Source organism: Barbus barbus (assembly GCF_936440315.1).
Source record: "Barbus barbus genome assembly, chromosome: 16".
Classification (NCBI taxonomy): domain Eukaryota; kingdom Metazoa; phylum Chordata; class Actinopteri; order Cypriniformes; family Cyprinidae; genus Barbus; species Barbus barbus.
The window spans coordinates 5136815-5152434 of record NC_136744.1 but is presented as its reverse complement, the minus strand read 5'-3'; the positions used below and the strand labels follow the sequence as shown (position 1 = coordinate 5152434).

At 42.0% G+C, this 15620-nt stretch overlaps 1 protein-coding gene across 3 annotated transcripts in view; it reads right to left on the bottom strand.

The window, feature by feature from the left end:
• LOC306882506 (cAMP and cAMP-inhibited cGMP 3',5'-cyclic phosphodiesterase 10A-like) overlaps positions 1 to 15620 on the bottom strand; it is an 87540-nt gene that overhangs the window by 25533 nt on the left and 46387 nt on the right. For all 3 annotated transcript variants that reach the window (XM_079437169.1, XM_079437168.1, XM_079437170.1), the window contains exon 3: positions 6636 to 6664. In XM_079437169.1, coding sequence (XP_079293295.1) covers positions 6636 to 6664 — 29 coding nt within the window. The remainder of the gene's footprint in view (positions 1 to 6635; positions 6665 to 15620) is intronic.

Genomic DNA, 15620 nt, shown 5'->3' with positions numbered 1-15620 from the left:
AAAAGAATAACAAAGCCAATCAAAATCACAAACATCCAATAAACTGTTTTTCCTCTCACATGAAATGTGAACAAAGATCACAGAGGCCATGGGAGGTCTGTGTATGATACATAAATCAGTTCTAAATCAAGCTTTTACATATTTTATATGGAGAGTGGCTCAAGCGAGGATGTCTATTTCTGTCCCTGTGTGAAAGGTCAGAGTGGGCCGGTGGATGAGGGGTGTGTGAGGTGCTACCTCATGGGAACAGCTCCCTACACATCCTGTTTATGCAGACAAACATGTGACGTCCCTGCTGTCCTTCCACAAAAAGTCCTTGTTTCCAGAGCCCACCCTCCCAGTCCTCTCAGACCCCGTCCCTGCACACTGTCTCCATCGTGTTCTGCTGTATGTCCCTCTCTGCCGGCCCCGTTTAACTTCTTCATCTCTGTCCCCTAAATCAGCGGGCCTAAGTGCTCGAAGCGGAGTGTGTGCTGGTGCTATATCAGCCCATTAAAGTGGCACTGATCTCATTAACAGGACATTGCCTCTCCTCATATAAATCTGTCACAGGATTTGTGTTCTCTATGCCGTTTGCGATTTAATAGACACCTTCATATTTAGCAGCTGTATGCATGTGTGTGTGTGTGTGTGTGTGTGTGTTGCTGAGAGATTATTAGCAGAAACTTTTCAATGTGAAACGTGTTCCATGAGCGCTTCTCCCTTGATAACTGTCCCCACTTGTGACTCGCTGCCTTTTGGCATTCACACTTTCACTATATACTTTAATAAAGGGGTCACATATTACTTCTAAAAAGAAAAAATCCCCTCCGAGGTCCACTCCATTTGTGACATTGATTTGTCATAATTTGATTGCTTTAAGGTTAAATATATAGAGCTGACGGTATCTTATTTGATGCACATTTCTAAATAATCAACATGTTCAAAACTCTTGTACAAAGTCTTACTTTCACTCTCTGTTGTTTAAAGTGATAATATATAACTTAATTCCAACCATATTTCTGGTATTATCTATCAAACTAATTTGATCGTTTGCATTTTAAAACAGTGAGTGCAGCGCGTTACCATTCGTTAGTCAGTTAGCTTGTCACTCGCGGTTCCATTCGCGTTTCTGTTTGCGCCTATTATTGTTTTATTTTTTCTCGCTCCGTTTTTCACGAGTTCATCAAACAACAGTGGTAAGCGAATCATTCTTCAATCACGGTGAGTAATGGCTTCTTCTCCTGCTATTGTTGTTTGCAGTGTTTGCCACATGTACAGTTTATCTCTCTCTGTCAGCAACGAGGGATTCACATGTGATAAATGCAGGGAAATAGTTAAGCTGACAGAGAAGATTTCAGAATTAGAGAAACGCATCCAAACTTTAGTTGAGGACAGTAAGAATGTGAGGGCTGTAGATACTGCTCTGGATGCGACTAGCTCAGGGAGTCCTGTACATTGTTCGGTTCCGGTAGAGCCCGTGCAGCAGGGCAACTGGGTGACTGTGAGGCGGCCTAGTCGCGGGTCAAAACACCAATCTTCCGTTCCGATCAAAACATCAAACAGGTTCTCCCCACTCAGTGACGCACACACTGAGAAACCTGATGAAAGTGCTCTAGTTATTGCCGATTCTATTGTACGGAACGTGAAAATAGAGACATCAGCCACAATGTCCAATGTTTACCGGGAGCCAGAGCGCCGGTGCCAAGACTTCTTGGCAAATTTAAAAGTGCTGGCTAATGCTAAACATAAATTCAGTAAGATTGTTATTCACGTCGGCGCTAATGATGTTTGACTTCGCTAGTCGGAGATCACTAAATATAATGTTAAAGAGGTGTGTGAAATTGCAAGTACGATGTCAGATACTGTTATATGCTCTGGCCCCCTTCCTGCTTACCGGGGTGATGAGATACATAGACATCCAGCCATTGAGTGACAACAGTCTGCTAAGTGGTGCCCGCAGAATAACATAGGTTTCATAGACAATTGAAAGAATTTTTGGGGCAGACCTGACCTGTTGAAAACAGATGGTCTTCATCTCTTTTGGGGTGGTGCCGCTCTTCTCTCTAGAAATATGGCACATAGTCAGAGTTCGTACTTGACTAACTGGGGCCCAGGTCAGGAAGCAGACAGACTGGCTAAACCGACCGTCTGCTAGCCACCTCACGTCACAGAAGTCAGTTAATTCTTAGCACATAGAGACTCTTTCACCTAGATATCACACTATAGAGACTGTGTCTGTTCCCGAACTAGAAAATACAGAAAACATCCAAACCAAAGTAAGAGTAACAATTTAATTGATGTTCAACAAATAAAAAACAGATATAATACAGACAAAGAAATTATAAAGCTTGGCTTATTGAATATTAGATCCCTTTCTACAAAAGCACTTTTTGTAAATGATATTATCACTGACTATAAACTAGATGTGCTTTGTTTGAGAGAAACCTGGCTAAAACCAGATGACTACATTACTAAAGTGTACCCCCCAAGATTACAGTTACAAACATGAACCGCGTCCAAAAGGTAAAGGGGGAGGTATTGCCACAATTTATAGCAATATTTTCAGTATTTCTCAAAGGTTGGGTTTCAAGTATAATTCCTTCAAAGTAATGGTGCTTCATATAACGTTATCCAAAGAAACAAGTGTTAATGATAAATCCCCTGTGATGTTTGTACTGGCTACTGTATACAGGCCACCAGGGCACCATACAGACTTTATTAAAGAATTTGCTGATTTTCTATCTGAGGTAGTGCTGGCTGCAGATAAAGTCCTAATTGCTGATGATTTTAATATCCATGTTGATAATGAAAGAGATTCGTTGGGATCAGCATTTATAGACATTCTAAACTCCATTGGTGTTAAACAACACGTTTCAGGACCTACTAATTGTCAAAATCATACTCTAGATTTAATACTGTCATATGGAATTGATGTCAGTGGCGCTGAAATATTGCAGCAGAGCGATAATATCTCAGATCATTATCTAGTTTTGTGTATATTCCATATAGCTAAAGCTGTAAAGCCAACTCCTTGTTACAAATATGGTAGAACCATCACTTCTACCACAAAATACTACTTTATAAATAATCTTCCTGACTTATCTCAATTCCTCAGCATATCCAATAGCTCAGAACAACTTGTAGTAACAGTAATAGTAACAGAAACTATTGACTCTCACTTTTCTAGCACTTTAGATACGGTTGCTCCTTTACACTTAAAGAAGATTAAGGAAAAGAGTCCAATGCCGTGGTATAATGAGCACACTCAGGCCCTAAAGAGAGCAGCCTGGAAAATGGAGCGCAGCTGGAGAAAAACAAAATTAGAGGTATTTCATATTGATTGGCAGGAAAGTACCCTATCCTACAGAAAAGCATTAAAAACTGCTAGATCTGCTTACTTTACGTCTCTTTTAGAAGAAAACAAACACAACCCCAAGTATTTATGTAATACAGTGGCTAAACTAACAAAAAATAACATCAGCAGGTGCAGACATTACCCAGCAGCACAGTAGTAATGACTTTATGAACTACTTTACTTCCAAGATCGAAACTATTAGAGATAAAATTGTAACCATGCAGCTGTCAGCCACAGTATCGCATCATACAGTGCACTATAGATCCCCTGAGGAACAATTCCACTCATTCTCATCTATCGGCTCGCGCCATTCATAAGTAAATAACCACGTGAGCCGCGCACACATGGAGACACCCAACATAAACAAAGAGTCAGGAGGTTGCCCATCGCAGCTATACTGTTCATTTCTGGAAGAAGGCGCGCTGAGTAAAGGCTGGATTTCCCTAAAAATATAAACAAGAGTTCATCCAGAAGAGGAGATCGATCTGATGAGTAAGTAATGTTTCTTTTTTGCATTAGTTAATTTGTTATTGTGACAAACTTGAACACGTTTAGTTGGGTTTTTCCTAAACGACAATGTGATGAATGCTACGCATCTACGAATGTTTAGAAGAATGTTTGGTAACACTTTAGAATACTGCTTCTTACTTACTGCATAACTAATAAAGAATTATTGAAGAACTAACAGGTAATTATTCATTAACACTTAAATCACTACTGTTAACTACTAAGGAAGATGTGTTAACTAATCAGTTCTCTCTTCAAAAAGTTAGCAGGCAGAGGGGGACATCACAGCATTATCCGTTGTGCCAGTGGAATGTCAATCTGAATAAATAATCATACCAATCACAAGTGCAGTATGGAGTACCTCAAGGCTCAGTACTTGGCCCCTTACTTTTCACGCTTTACATGTTACCCTTGGGAGATATCATTAGGAAACATGGTGTTAGCTTTCACTGTTATGCTGATGATACCCAGCTCTATATTTCTTCGTGACCTGATGAAACTTACCAATTTGCAAAACTAACGGAATGTATAGTTGATATCAAAAACTGGATGACTAGCAATTTCTTACTGGTAAATTCTGAAAAAACAGAGGTGTTAATTATTGGACCAAAACCCTTTGCATGTAATAACCTAGATCACTGTCTAATACTTGATGGCTGCTCTGTAAATTCTTCGTCATCAGTTAGGAACCTAGGCGTACTTTTTGATAGCAATCTTTCCTTCGAAAAACATGTTTCTAGCATTTTTAAAACTGCATTTTTCCATCTTAAAAATATATCTAAATTACGACCTATGAAAGGGGAAAGGGAAGTGGTGTGTGGCGTCCTATACTCAGAATTTGTGCTCTGCATTTAACCTATCCAAGTTTAACCCACACACAGTAGTGAACATACACCTGGAGCAGTGGGCAGCCAATGCCGCAGCGCCCAGGGAGCAGTTGGGGGTTCGGTGCCTTGCTCAAGGGTCTCACCTCAGTCGTGGTATTGAGGGTGGAGAGAGTGTTGGTTATTCACTCCCCCACCTACAATCCCTGCCGGACCTGAGACTCGAACCCACAAGTCCAACTCTCTATCCATTAGGCCACGACTGCCTGATTCTCTCAATGTCAAATGCAGAAACATTAATTCATGCATTCATGACCTCGAGGCTAGATTATTGTAATGCTTTATTGGGTGGTTATTCTGCACGTTTAATAAACTCTAGCTGGTTCAAAATGCAGCAGCTAGAGTTGTTACTAGAACCAGGAAGTACCACCACATTAGCCCGGTTCTGTCAACACTGCACTGGCTCCTTAATAAACATCGTATAAATTTTAAGATCTTTCTAATTACCTATAAAGCCCTGAATGGTTTAGCACCACAGTATTTGAGTGAGCTCTTATCGCATTATTGTCCTTCAAGTCCGCTGCGATGTCAAAACTCTGGCCATTTGATAATACCTAGCATATCAAAATCAACTGTGGGTGGGAGATCGTTTTCCTATTTAGCGCCCAAACTCTGGAACAATCTACCGAACACTGTTCGGGAAGCAGACACACTCTGTCAGTTTAAATCTAAATTAAAGACCCATCTCTTTAACCCGGCTTATACATAATACACTATCCCATTTCTATAATTCAAATCCGTTAAAGGATTGTTAGGCTGCATTAATTAGGTCAACCGGAACCGGGAACACTTCCCAAAACACCTGATGTACTTGTTACATTGTTAGAAGAATGGCATCTACGCTAATATTAGCCTGTTTCTTTCTTATTCCGAGGTCACCGTAGCCACCCAGATCCAGACTGTATCCAGATCAGATGGTGCATCAGCACCTAGAGATGACCTCTACACCTAGATGAGCCCCAGAGACTGATCCCCAGTGAAGACCCTGTCTCCAAGACGGCCATCGGGACAAGACCACAGGAACCAGATGAGTCCTTTGCACAATCTGACTCTGCTTTAGCCTAGATTTAAACTGCTGATTTTGTCTGGCCAGAGGAGAATTACAATATTTCGACAAACTATTTCCCCGTCTAAATACTGTACTTTATATATATACTTTATATCAAGCCGATGTAAAGCTGCTTTGACACAATTTGCATTGTTAAAAGCGCTATACAAATAATATTGACTTGACTTAATATTTCACGATGAACACATGTTAAAATAATGTATTTTTAACTATATCATACAATATGTGACCTTGGACCACAAAACCAGTCATAAGGGTCAATTTTTCTAAATTTATACATCATCTGAAATCTTTCCATTGATGTATGGTTTGTTATGATAGGACAATATTTGGCCGATATACAACTATTTCAAAATCTGGAATCTGAGGGTGCAAAAAAATCTAAATATTGAGAAAATTGCCTTTAAAGTTGTCAAAATTAAGTTCTTAGCAATGCAATTTACTAATCAAAAATTAAGTTCTGATATATTTAGGGTAGGAAATTTACAAAATATTTTCATGGAACATGATCTTTACTTAAAGTCCTAATGATTTTTGGCATAAAAGAAAAATCTATAATTATGACCCATACAATGTATTTTTGGCTATTATTACAAATATACCCCAGCGACTTAAGACTGGTTTTGTGGTCCAGGGTCACATATGGTCCATAAATCTTGACACATCAAACACATATGCAAAACTCTTTTCTCTTATATATTATCATATTATCATATTTTGGCTAAATGTTCAATAAACTGATCCATTTACAATTATTTCATTTGTTAGGCAGTGTTTAACAGTGTTAAAGAAACACACAAACACAAACTCACACACACAAAAGCGATGCCTCACTTACCCTGCTAACTTCTTTAGCTGAAGATTCATCTGTTGAAATACAAAAGAAAACCAAGTCAAAACTGATGAAGGTGAGCATATACTGTAACACAGTGTCACTTGGATGACTGGACAGAATGTCCGTTCATTTGTATAAAGCTTATATTTGCCTTAGTCTTGTGAATTTTCCTTTTTTTTTATATTTAATTTATGTTTATGTTAGATGAACTAAATTAAATAGAGGAAAAGAAAAGAGAAAACAGTAAAACACAAGAAACAGGATCAAACCCGCATGACCCAAATGAGCAACGGCTCCATACACAAACACACAAACTTCAACTTGATGTGTTGAACTTCAACTTCAACTGAAACTGACTCTAATGTTCAATGTTCTAACTGGATGCCATGCTATACATTTTAACTGTCTGAAAGCAAAAGCTGCTGTATTGCAGTCAGAACAATATACAAAACCCTGAAGAATTCTGGGCCGATGAGAGTCAAACAGAGCAGAATAAGAAACCAAGCAACCAACAAAATGTTCTGACACTTTCCAATTGTCACATTTGCAGCTGATTAAAACAAAAACTGTTTTTTTTTCCCTGCCTGGTTGGAACACAGTGTTAAGGAACATTCAGTGAGTAACTCATGCAGCCAAACTGACAATTTTCCACTTTAGTGATGAGCGTTCTTTCTAAGCTATGCAAGCTTCAAAAATCAAGCTTCAAAGTAAAAAGTATAAAGTTTTTATAAACTGAAACCCAAGCCCTGGCATTTACTTTAAATGCAAGGCTGCAAAAGATACAACGGCTTGCAAAATCTCCATCTACCTACAAACAAATGACATCCGCAGCTATGAACACATGCAGATAAACATTGTGAATATGCCATCTCCTCTTGTTCTCCTGAGAAAACACCTGCATCTGAGGTCAGCGAGTTTGCAGAAACCTGGAGACGTTCAGCAATTCTTCCTCAGTGGCTTCCCTCATTCAGAAAGAAGCGCAGTCAGAGTGTGGAACACAGGAAGTGATGCAGATAAACACTGTCCTCTCAGAGGAGACTGTGCAAGCATTACAGCTCACTCATAACAGCAGGCAATATCACATACATCAGACTGCTCACAGGTACAGTTGTGCTCATAAGTTAAAATAAAATTAGCATGACCCTTAGTAATATTTTGCAGAATCAGCAAGTAGAAGAAAATAAAAAGAAATTGATGGTGCATTTTTTCAGGGAACAATGAAAGACACACTTTGGTATGTTTAAAGTGAAATTTTTTTATGGATGTACAGAGGGGTCAAAATCATTGTAAGTTATTAGTTTCTTGAAACTTATTTAAATCCATGTTTATATATATTTTCCCTACTGCTGTCACCTGATAGAGTTTTGTTGCCTTTGTTGCCTGAACTGAATTGAGCTGGATAATGACACAAACTCTGCAATATGAAACTGAATCAACATTGAAAATTATTTTATTATATATATTTTTTTATATTTTATTACATTACTATATTATATATTATTAAACAAACTGTCATCTTAGATACAGATAAATTTTCTACTAGGCCTACATGTTTGCTTCTTTATCTTTTGCTGGTTTGCGCGGCACACGCACGTTTATTTAGTGAAGTTAAAAAAAAAACTCGCTTAAAGAGTTCTTCGTAATGAAAATGTGCACATTGAATTAATTCAGTCGTGTTCAAATGATCACTAAACGTTTGTCATGACATATCTCTGCTTGTATGAGAATTTTTGGTAACACTTTAGAATAGGGAACACTTATTGACTATTAACTACGACTTTTCCCTAAATAAACTCCTAATTTGCTGCTTATTAATAGTTAGTAAGGAAGTTGTTAAATTTAGGTATTGGGTAGGATTAGGGATGTAGAATAAGGTCATGTAGAATAAGGCATTAATATGTGCTTAATTACTACTAATAAATGGCTAGTAATATTCTAGTAATATGCATGCTAATACGTGACTAGTAAAGAGACCCTAAAATAAATTGTTACAGAATTTTTCTTTTTAGAAATTAATAATTATTTTAGTAATAATTTACGGCATGTTTGTTCACTGATAACTACTAAAAAAAGATAGTCATAACGGTCTTATCAAGTAGGCTAACTGTACGAAGTTCCACCTGTTTTTTTCAGAATACCGATACGAATAATTTTGTGATTGTTACAGATACAAATACAGATACAAATACTGGTTGTTACATGAAAATTTAAATATGTAATATCATAATTATAAAGTTTTGACAATTTATGTATATTATGTAATTGTTACATTAGGCTATGAATTAATAAACGTCTATTGATGAGAACTATTTAATGTCTTTTCATTTACAGTAGCATGAACCACGAGTAACTTGAGAATTTTTTTATAAGAAATCGACAAGCTGAAATCAGTAGTCATGCAACCCCTAGTGTGAATGAACATTTAGACTAGAGGACAGATCAGCAGTTCTAACTCTCATAAGCAGAACCATGCTGGGTGATATGAAAGCAGTTTCTGACTAAGAATGGCAGTGTCTCCTTCTGCCGTTGCTTCTCACAAACCAACTGTAAGGACAATATGGTCGAGTTCCTGGTTTTTTGTCTACTCCCTACATAGGCAGCTTTATTTTTAAGTGAAATAGAGCCACATGAACCAAGTAGTGACTGATTTGGTACACTCCACACAGGCAGCAACTTGCAAGTCAGACAAAAATCCCTTGTGACAACAGATTTCAAAATAGTTTGCTGATAGCATTTTGCTAAGCTAATGATGCAATTCTCTAAATTTAGCTTTAAAGGGGACATCAGAAGCAAAATTCACTTTTACATGGTGTTTGAAAATAAATGTGTGCTGGTAGTGTGTGTACACAACCACTCTATAATGATAATTATTATTATTTTTTTGAAAATCCCCTCAAATCATCATCGTCTCAGATCAAGCTGTTCACAGATTCTTGGCAGAGTGACGTCACACAGACCCAGGCCCCTCCCACGTCTGTTGATGGACACTGCCATTCCATCACAGCTCCGCCCTGAGTGAGCTTTTAACAGTCAGCCATTGTTTTGAAGCCGGAGCAGGGGTAGACAAGAATGTCTCCTAAGCGATTAGATCCAAGATGGCGGCACGGTCAGACGCAGCGGCTACTCTGGGTCCCAAAGACGGTGCTTTTATGTTTTTTAATGTCTTTAATGGAGTCTGTTCATCTCCAAATAGTGTCAGTTTACCGCTAACTCATAAGGAAATCACTCCAAATCTCATCTATGATCGCCAAAGTCTTTTGAATATCGGCAACGCATACAAACCCCAACTCTCACCGGTGGCTACTGAGCAGCTATGAGGCCTTTATTTACTGCTGGAGCCGGACCTCAAGACCGTGGCCTTGTCTACTGACGCTACCCGCACAAGGCAGCGTCGCACGCGGTGTGAGAGAGGACGGAAGCACGGTAAGCATGGAGGTATAAGAGCTAGGCTAAGAGCTAACCCCACAAGACCGGCTCTTCCAACACTCATGCTCTCAAACATTCGCTCTCTGGAAAACAAACTGGACTTAATTCAACTCAGTCGGTCTACACAGCATGAGGCAAGGGATTGTTGTGTGTTTGTTTTCACCGAAACATGGCTAAACGACAACATCCCGGACTCCGCCATTCAGCAGCACGGGCTAACCAGCTACCGAGCGGACAGAGATTCATCACTGTCTGGTAAGACCCGCAGAGGTGGCTTGTGTGTGTATATCAACAAAGGCTGGTGTAACAATGCTGCGGTATTATCAAAACACTGTTCATCGCTGGTGGAGTTTATGTTTGTGAAGTGTCGACCGTTCTATCTGCCGCGGGAGTTTACGGTCTTGTTATTGTCGCGGTCTACATTCCCCCGTGTGCAAACGCTAAGGACGCGCTTCTTTAACTGTACAGCGCCATCAGTGAACAACAAACAAATAACCCTGACGGCTTTTTCATCATAGCCGGTGACTTCAACCACGCAAACTTAAAGACAGTTTTGCCAAAGTTCTACCAACATGTGAACTTTGCAACAAGGGGAAACAACACACTGGACTTTGTTTATACAATAGAGAAAAACACATACAAAGCTGAACCCCGCCCCCACCTCGGGTACTCGGACCACATCACTGTTATGCTAATACCAACATACAGATCACTTCTCAAACTCGCCAAACTGGTTGAAAAGCAGATCACAGTATGGCCAGACTATGCCACCTCAGCACTGCAGGACTGCTTCCAGGACACAGACTGGAACATGTTTAAAGAGGCAGCCACCTACAACAACCACACAGACCTGCAGGAGTACACTGAAACTGTGACTGCTTACATCAAAAAGTGCATAGATGATGTGACAGTCACCAAGACCATTATTACCACACATGCCAACCAGAATCCATGGATGACAGCAGAGGTTCGTGGGCTGCTAAAGACCAGAGATGAAGCATTCAGATCAGGAGACAAAGCAGCCCTCAAAACAGCAAGAGCCAATCTGTCTCATGGCATCAAGAAGTCAAAATAACAATATGCTAAAAAAATCAACAACAACAACTTCACAGAGAGTAAAGACACTCGGTCCCTGTGGCAAGCCATTCAGACCATCACTGACTACAAGCCCCCACCACAGGCCAGTGACGATGACACATCCTTATCAGATGCACGCAACCACTTCTACTCACGATTTGAGATACAGAACGATACATATGCACAGAAACTACTCACATCTCCAAACGACCAGGTACTCTGTCTCTCTCCAGCTGACGTAAGGAAGACCCTGTCCCGGATTAACCCACGAAAGGCTGTGGGCCCTGACAACATACCTGGACGTGTACTGAGAGACTGTGCTGTGCTGTCTTAACCTACGCCCCCATTTTGGGCCTCACAGGTGAAAATAACCTACCTAAATTAAAACGGTAACAGTTCCTGACATAGTGTGCTACACAAACAAATTAGGTATCTTTGGAAAGAAGACACTCTAGGCTTTACTATCCATCATCCAGAGTTGATAATGCTCAAAAAGATAAAAAGTTATAGACACTGACGTGCCTTGAAAAATATTTTTCCACACTGAATGTTTTTTTATTTCATATACAAATACATGAAATAAGTCCTGGAGCAATCCAGAAAAGTAATGGATGAGTTTATATTTCAAATTTGAAGAAGATACCATGACAAATTAGATTCCTGCAATATTTTTTCTGAAACTATTTATAGTCCTCCCACCCCCCCTGTTTGAGGAAAAATAACCACCAAATGTATTGCAGAATTATACAAACTATTTTAGTCATTATACATATTCCTGCATCGTTTTTCAATTATAAAATAATAGACAGAATTTTAGACATCATATAAGTGATTTATTTGAGCACTAAAAAATACAAAAATAATTATTTGAGTAATAAAAAAAGGAAACAAAATAGAAAAAATTGCTTTGTATATAGTATGTATACTGAAGTATATATTCTGATTGCCAGACATGAAGTGATATTGGCAGACATGGGCATATAGTCAGTAATCACACGCTGATGTGCGTCCATACAGATGATAATCATAGAGATGGGCCATATAATCAATAATAGCTGATCATTGAATCACAATGATAGCCGTTATAGAGTCAGTAATAAACACGCTGATGTGCGTCCATACAGATGATAATCATGCAGATATGGCCACATTCCCCACACACACATATAAAAAATTTTGAAAAAAAAAAAAGAGAAAGTTTCTTTATGGAAAAGGCAGATCGCTAAGTTACGCCCCGCTCAGATGACAGCTGCGTCACAGCGTGCGTCACTCAGGAGAGAGCGCCAAATTCAAATAAACTATATTCCGCTTATCTGAGACTTTTTTTTCCCGTGGACGGTCTCATTCTGTTTGTAAAACTGTATGCTACAACACCGTGTTGTTTTTTACCACCAAGACGCTGTTTTTGAGCGTAATTTATTCCATAACGGACGCGAACAATAACTGTCACGAAGAAATGAAATGTAAACAAAGGAATAGTCATCCTTATTACAATGTTATTGTTTCGCTGGACTAAAAGTGCTCGCTGGGATGTTGTTCTGTGGACCCTTACCTCTCTAACTAAACTGGGATTTCAGCAGTGGACGCGTTTGTGACTCGTTATTACAATGAATCTGGAACGTACTGCTTTTTTATTCTGCATGTTTTGATGTGTACTGCTTACACAAATGTAGCAAATACATTCCTTATAAGCTTTCCATCGAAAAACAGCAATCTGTCATCGATGCTTGAGGCTTAGACCTTCAGAATGATATATAGTTTGCCAAAATTAACTTTGTCCCGTTTCATTTATTCTATTAGAAAACAAAGAGCGTTCAGTGCGTCATCGCTCTGGCAAAGGTTAACATGTTAAGTTAAAAAATTAAATAAAAAAAACATTTCAGAGATGCTGCTGAAGGAATAATCTCTATTTCCCTTTCAGTCGGTCACTCCGAGTCACGTCGGATGACCGACGAAATTGGGATCTCACCAGAAGACCAATCCACTTCGAGTGTAACTAAACGAGCCAATGGACATTGGCATGCCATCATTGCATCCAGCTGCAGCTGATCACAGCGTGAGTATAAGAGGCAGCAGGTACACTACAATAATTCATCCGTTCGCTTCAGAGCCGAGCGGTAGTGGTGAAGCTACTGCTCTCCCCTTCCAGAGAGTGTTTCTGTGAGCGAGTACGGGCGTTACGGCACAGCAGCGGTGGTCACGTTGGACGGGAGAAAAATATCGTCTTCCGGCTGACAACCACACTAAGAGTGTGCGGTGGCCAGCTCCCCTGTGTGCTTCAGCACTAAAAGAGCATTTCTCTGAAAGAGCAACTTCTCTAAAAGAGTAACACGGGTGATCGCGTCTTTTTAAAGATGTCTTATCACCCGTGCGTTTCTGGGTGTGGTCGTTTCCTGGCGCCTGAGGATGGTCACGATTGCTGCCTCACGTGTCTGGGCATTCAGCACGCTGAGAAAGCTTTCGTGGATGGTTCATGTTCTTCTTTTGTGGACATGATCATCTCGGAGTTGCGTAATAGACTCCGTTATGTCAAACATGGCGGAGTCCCTCTGCCTCTGCCGCGATCCAGCGTTCGTCCTGGCACCCGGGGTGACGCTGCCTCTTCGGCGACGCTGTCGAGAGCTTTGCCCAGCAGTTCTCTGCAGCACAAAAGCAGACTGAGGCGATCAAACACATCATGCACCGGAGGAAACCTGCTGCTTCCACCCCGGCTGCAGCCCCTCAGCCTGCTCGTTGCCGTGGGCACCCCCCTGCAGACACCCCCGCTCCCGCGCAGCAGCCTTCCACCAGGCAGCGTCGTGGAGCCGGTCACAGGCAGGATGCTCAGCCCGTCCAGGCCCCCGCCAAACCTGGCGGCAAGCGCAAGTGCAAGAGGCCCTGAGACGGGAGACCCAGAGATGGAGGAGACTGCTCATTGGGAGATGGTGACCGCACCACTCCCTCCCCCGGAGGAGGGCCGGGTGGAGAATCTTTTGTTTCGTTTTGCTTTTGTACCCAAAACATCAATAAAAGAGCGATTTCCTCAATCTCTGGGTTTCAAGAGGAGGAGAGTGGTGAACCGTGCATCACGGGATCACTTCCCTCCTCCTCTCTCGGCAGGCAGCGGGTGGTTGCCCAAGAGCACCCCTCCTGCCCATTCGTGGAACCAGGTAAGGGCGGTAGCACTTGAGTCCCCGCTTCAAGTCGTCAAATGCCGGGCTGTCACAAGTCTCAAGCCAGGTTCCTGTGTTTCCTCCCACACGAGGAGGAATCAGGTGAGTGTTACACTACACACCCAGACCCCACCCCCTGCCCTCACATGCCAGGCCGTCACAGGCCCCAGGGCGGGTCCCTGTGTTCCACCTCGCTGCCCCTCCACGGGTACGTCGGTGGCCCTGCTGGTCCCGCTGACTCGGTCTCTCGGAGCCTGGCTAGCGCTCCCCAGTACATCTCGGTGGCTCCTGCGGACCATCAGACTCGGCTACGCGATTCAGTTCGCCCAGCGTCCCCCAAAGTTCAGGGGCATGCGGTTCACTTCAGTCAAGGCTGTCAATGCCCCTGTCTTGCGTGCGGAAATCGCAGTCCTGCTGGCGAAGGACGCGATAGAGCTGGTCCCTCCAGCCGATATGAGGTCGGGGTTTTACAACCCTTACTTCATTGTGCCCAAGAAAAGCGGTGGGTTACGACCGATCTTGGATCTGCGAGTTTTGAACCGTGCACTTCACAAGATGCCATTCAAGATGTTGACGCAGAAACGCATTTTCGGGTGCGTCCGTCCCCTAGATTGGTTTGCAGCGATCGACCTGAAGGACGCGTACTTTCATGTCTCGATTCTCCCGCGACACAGGAGAGCGTAATTTATTCCACGACACAGGCCATTCCTGCGGTTTGCATTCGTGGGTCGGGCAAATCAGTACAAGGTCCTGCCCTTCGGGCTGTCCCTTTCACCTCGCGTCTTCACCAAAGTCGCAGAGGCGGCCCTTGTTCCCCTGAGAGAACGGGGTGTGCGCATCCTCAACTATCTCGACGACTGGCTCATACTTGCACAGTCTCGAGAGCAGTTGTGCGCACACAGGGACCTGGTGCTCAGGCACCTCAGCCAGTTGGGCCTTCGGGTCAGTTGGGAAAAGAGCAAACTCGTGCCAACGCAGAGGATCTCTTTTCTCGGCATGGAGTTGGATTCGGTCAACCAGACATCACGCCTCACCCAGGAACGTGCTCAGTTGGTGCTGAACTGCCTCAAGACTTTATCAGGCAGGGCGGCGGTCCCACTGAAACACTTTCAGAGGCTCCTGGGGCATATGGCTGCAGCTGCGGCCATAGTTCCGCTCGTTCTGCTCCATATGAGACCGCTTCAGCACTGGCTCCATGGCCGAATCCCGAGGTGGGCGTGGAAACGCGGTACTCACTGGGTTCAGATCTGGTGTGAAGCTAGTGCCCATATGAGAGACCCTGTCGGGATCCCATATGTGTGTCCCACGGTATGCTTATTAGAGCCATGTTTCC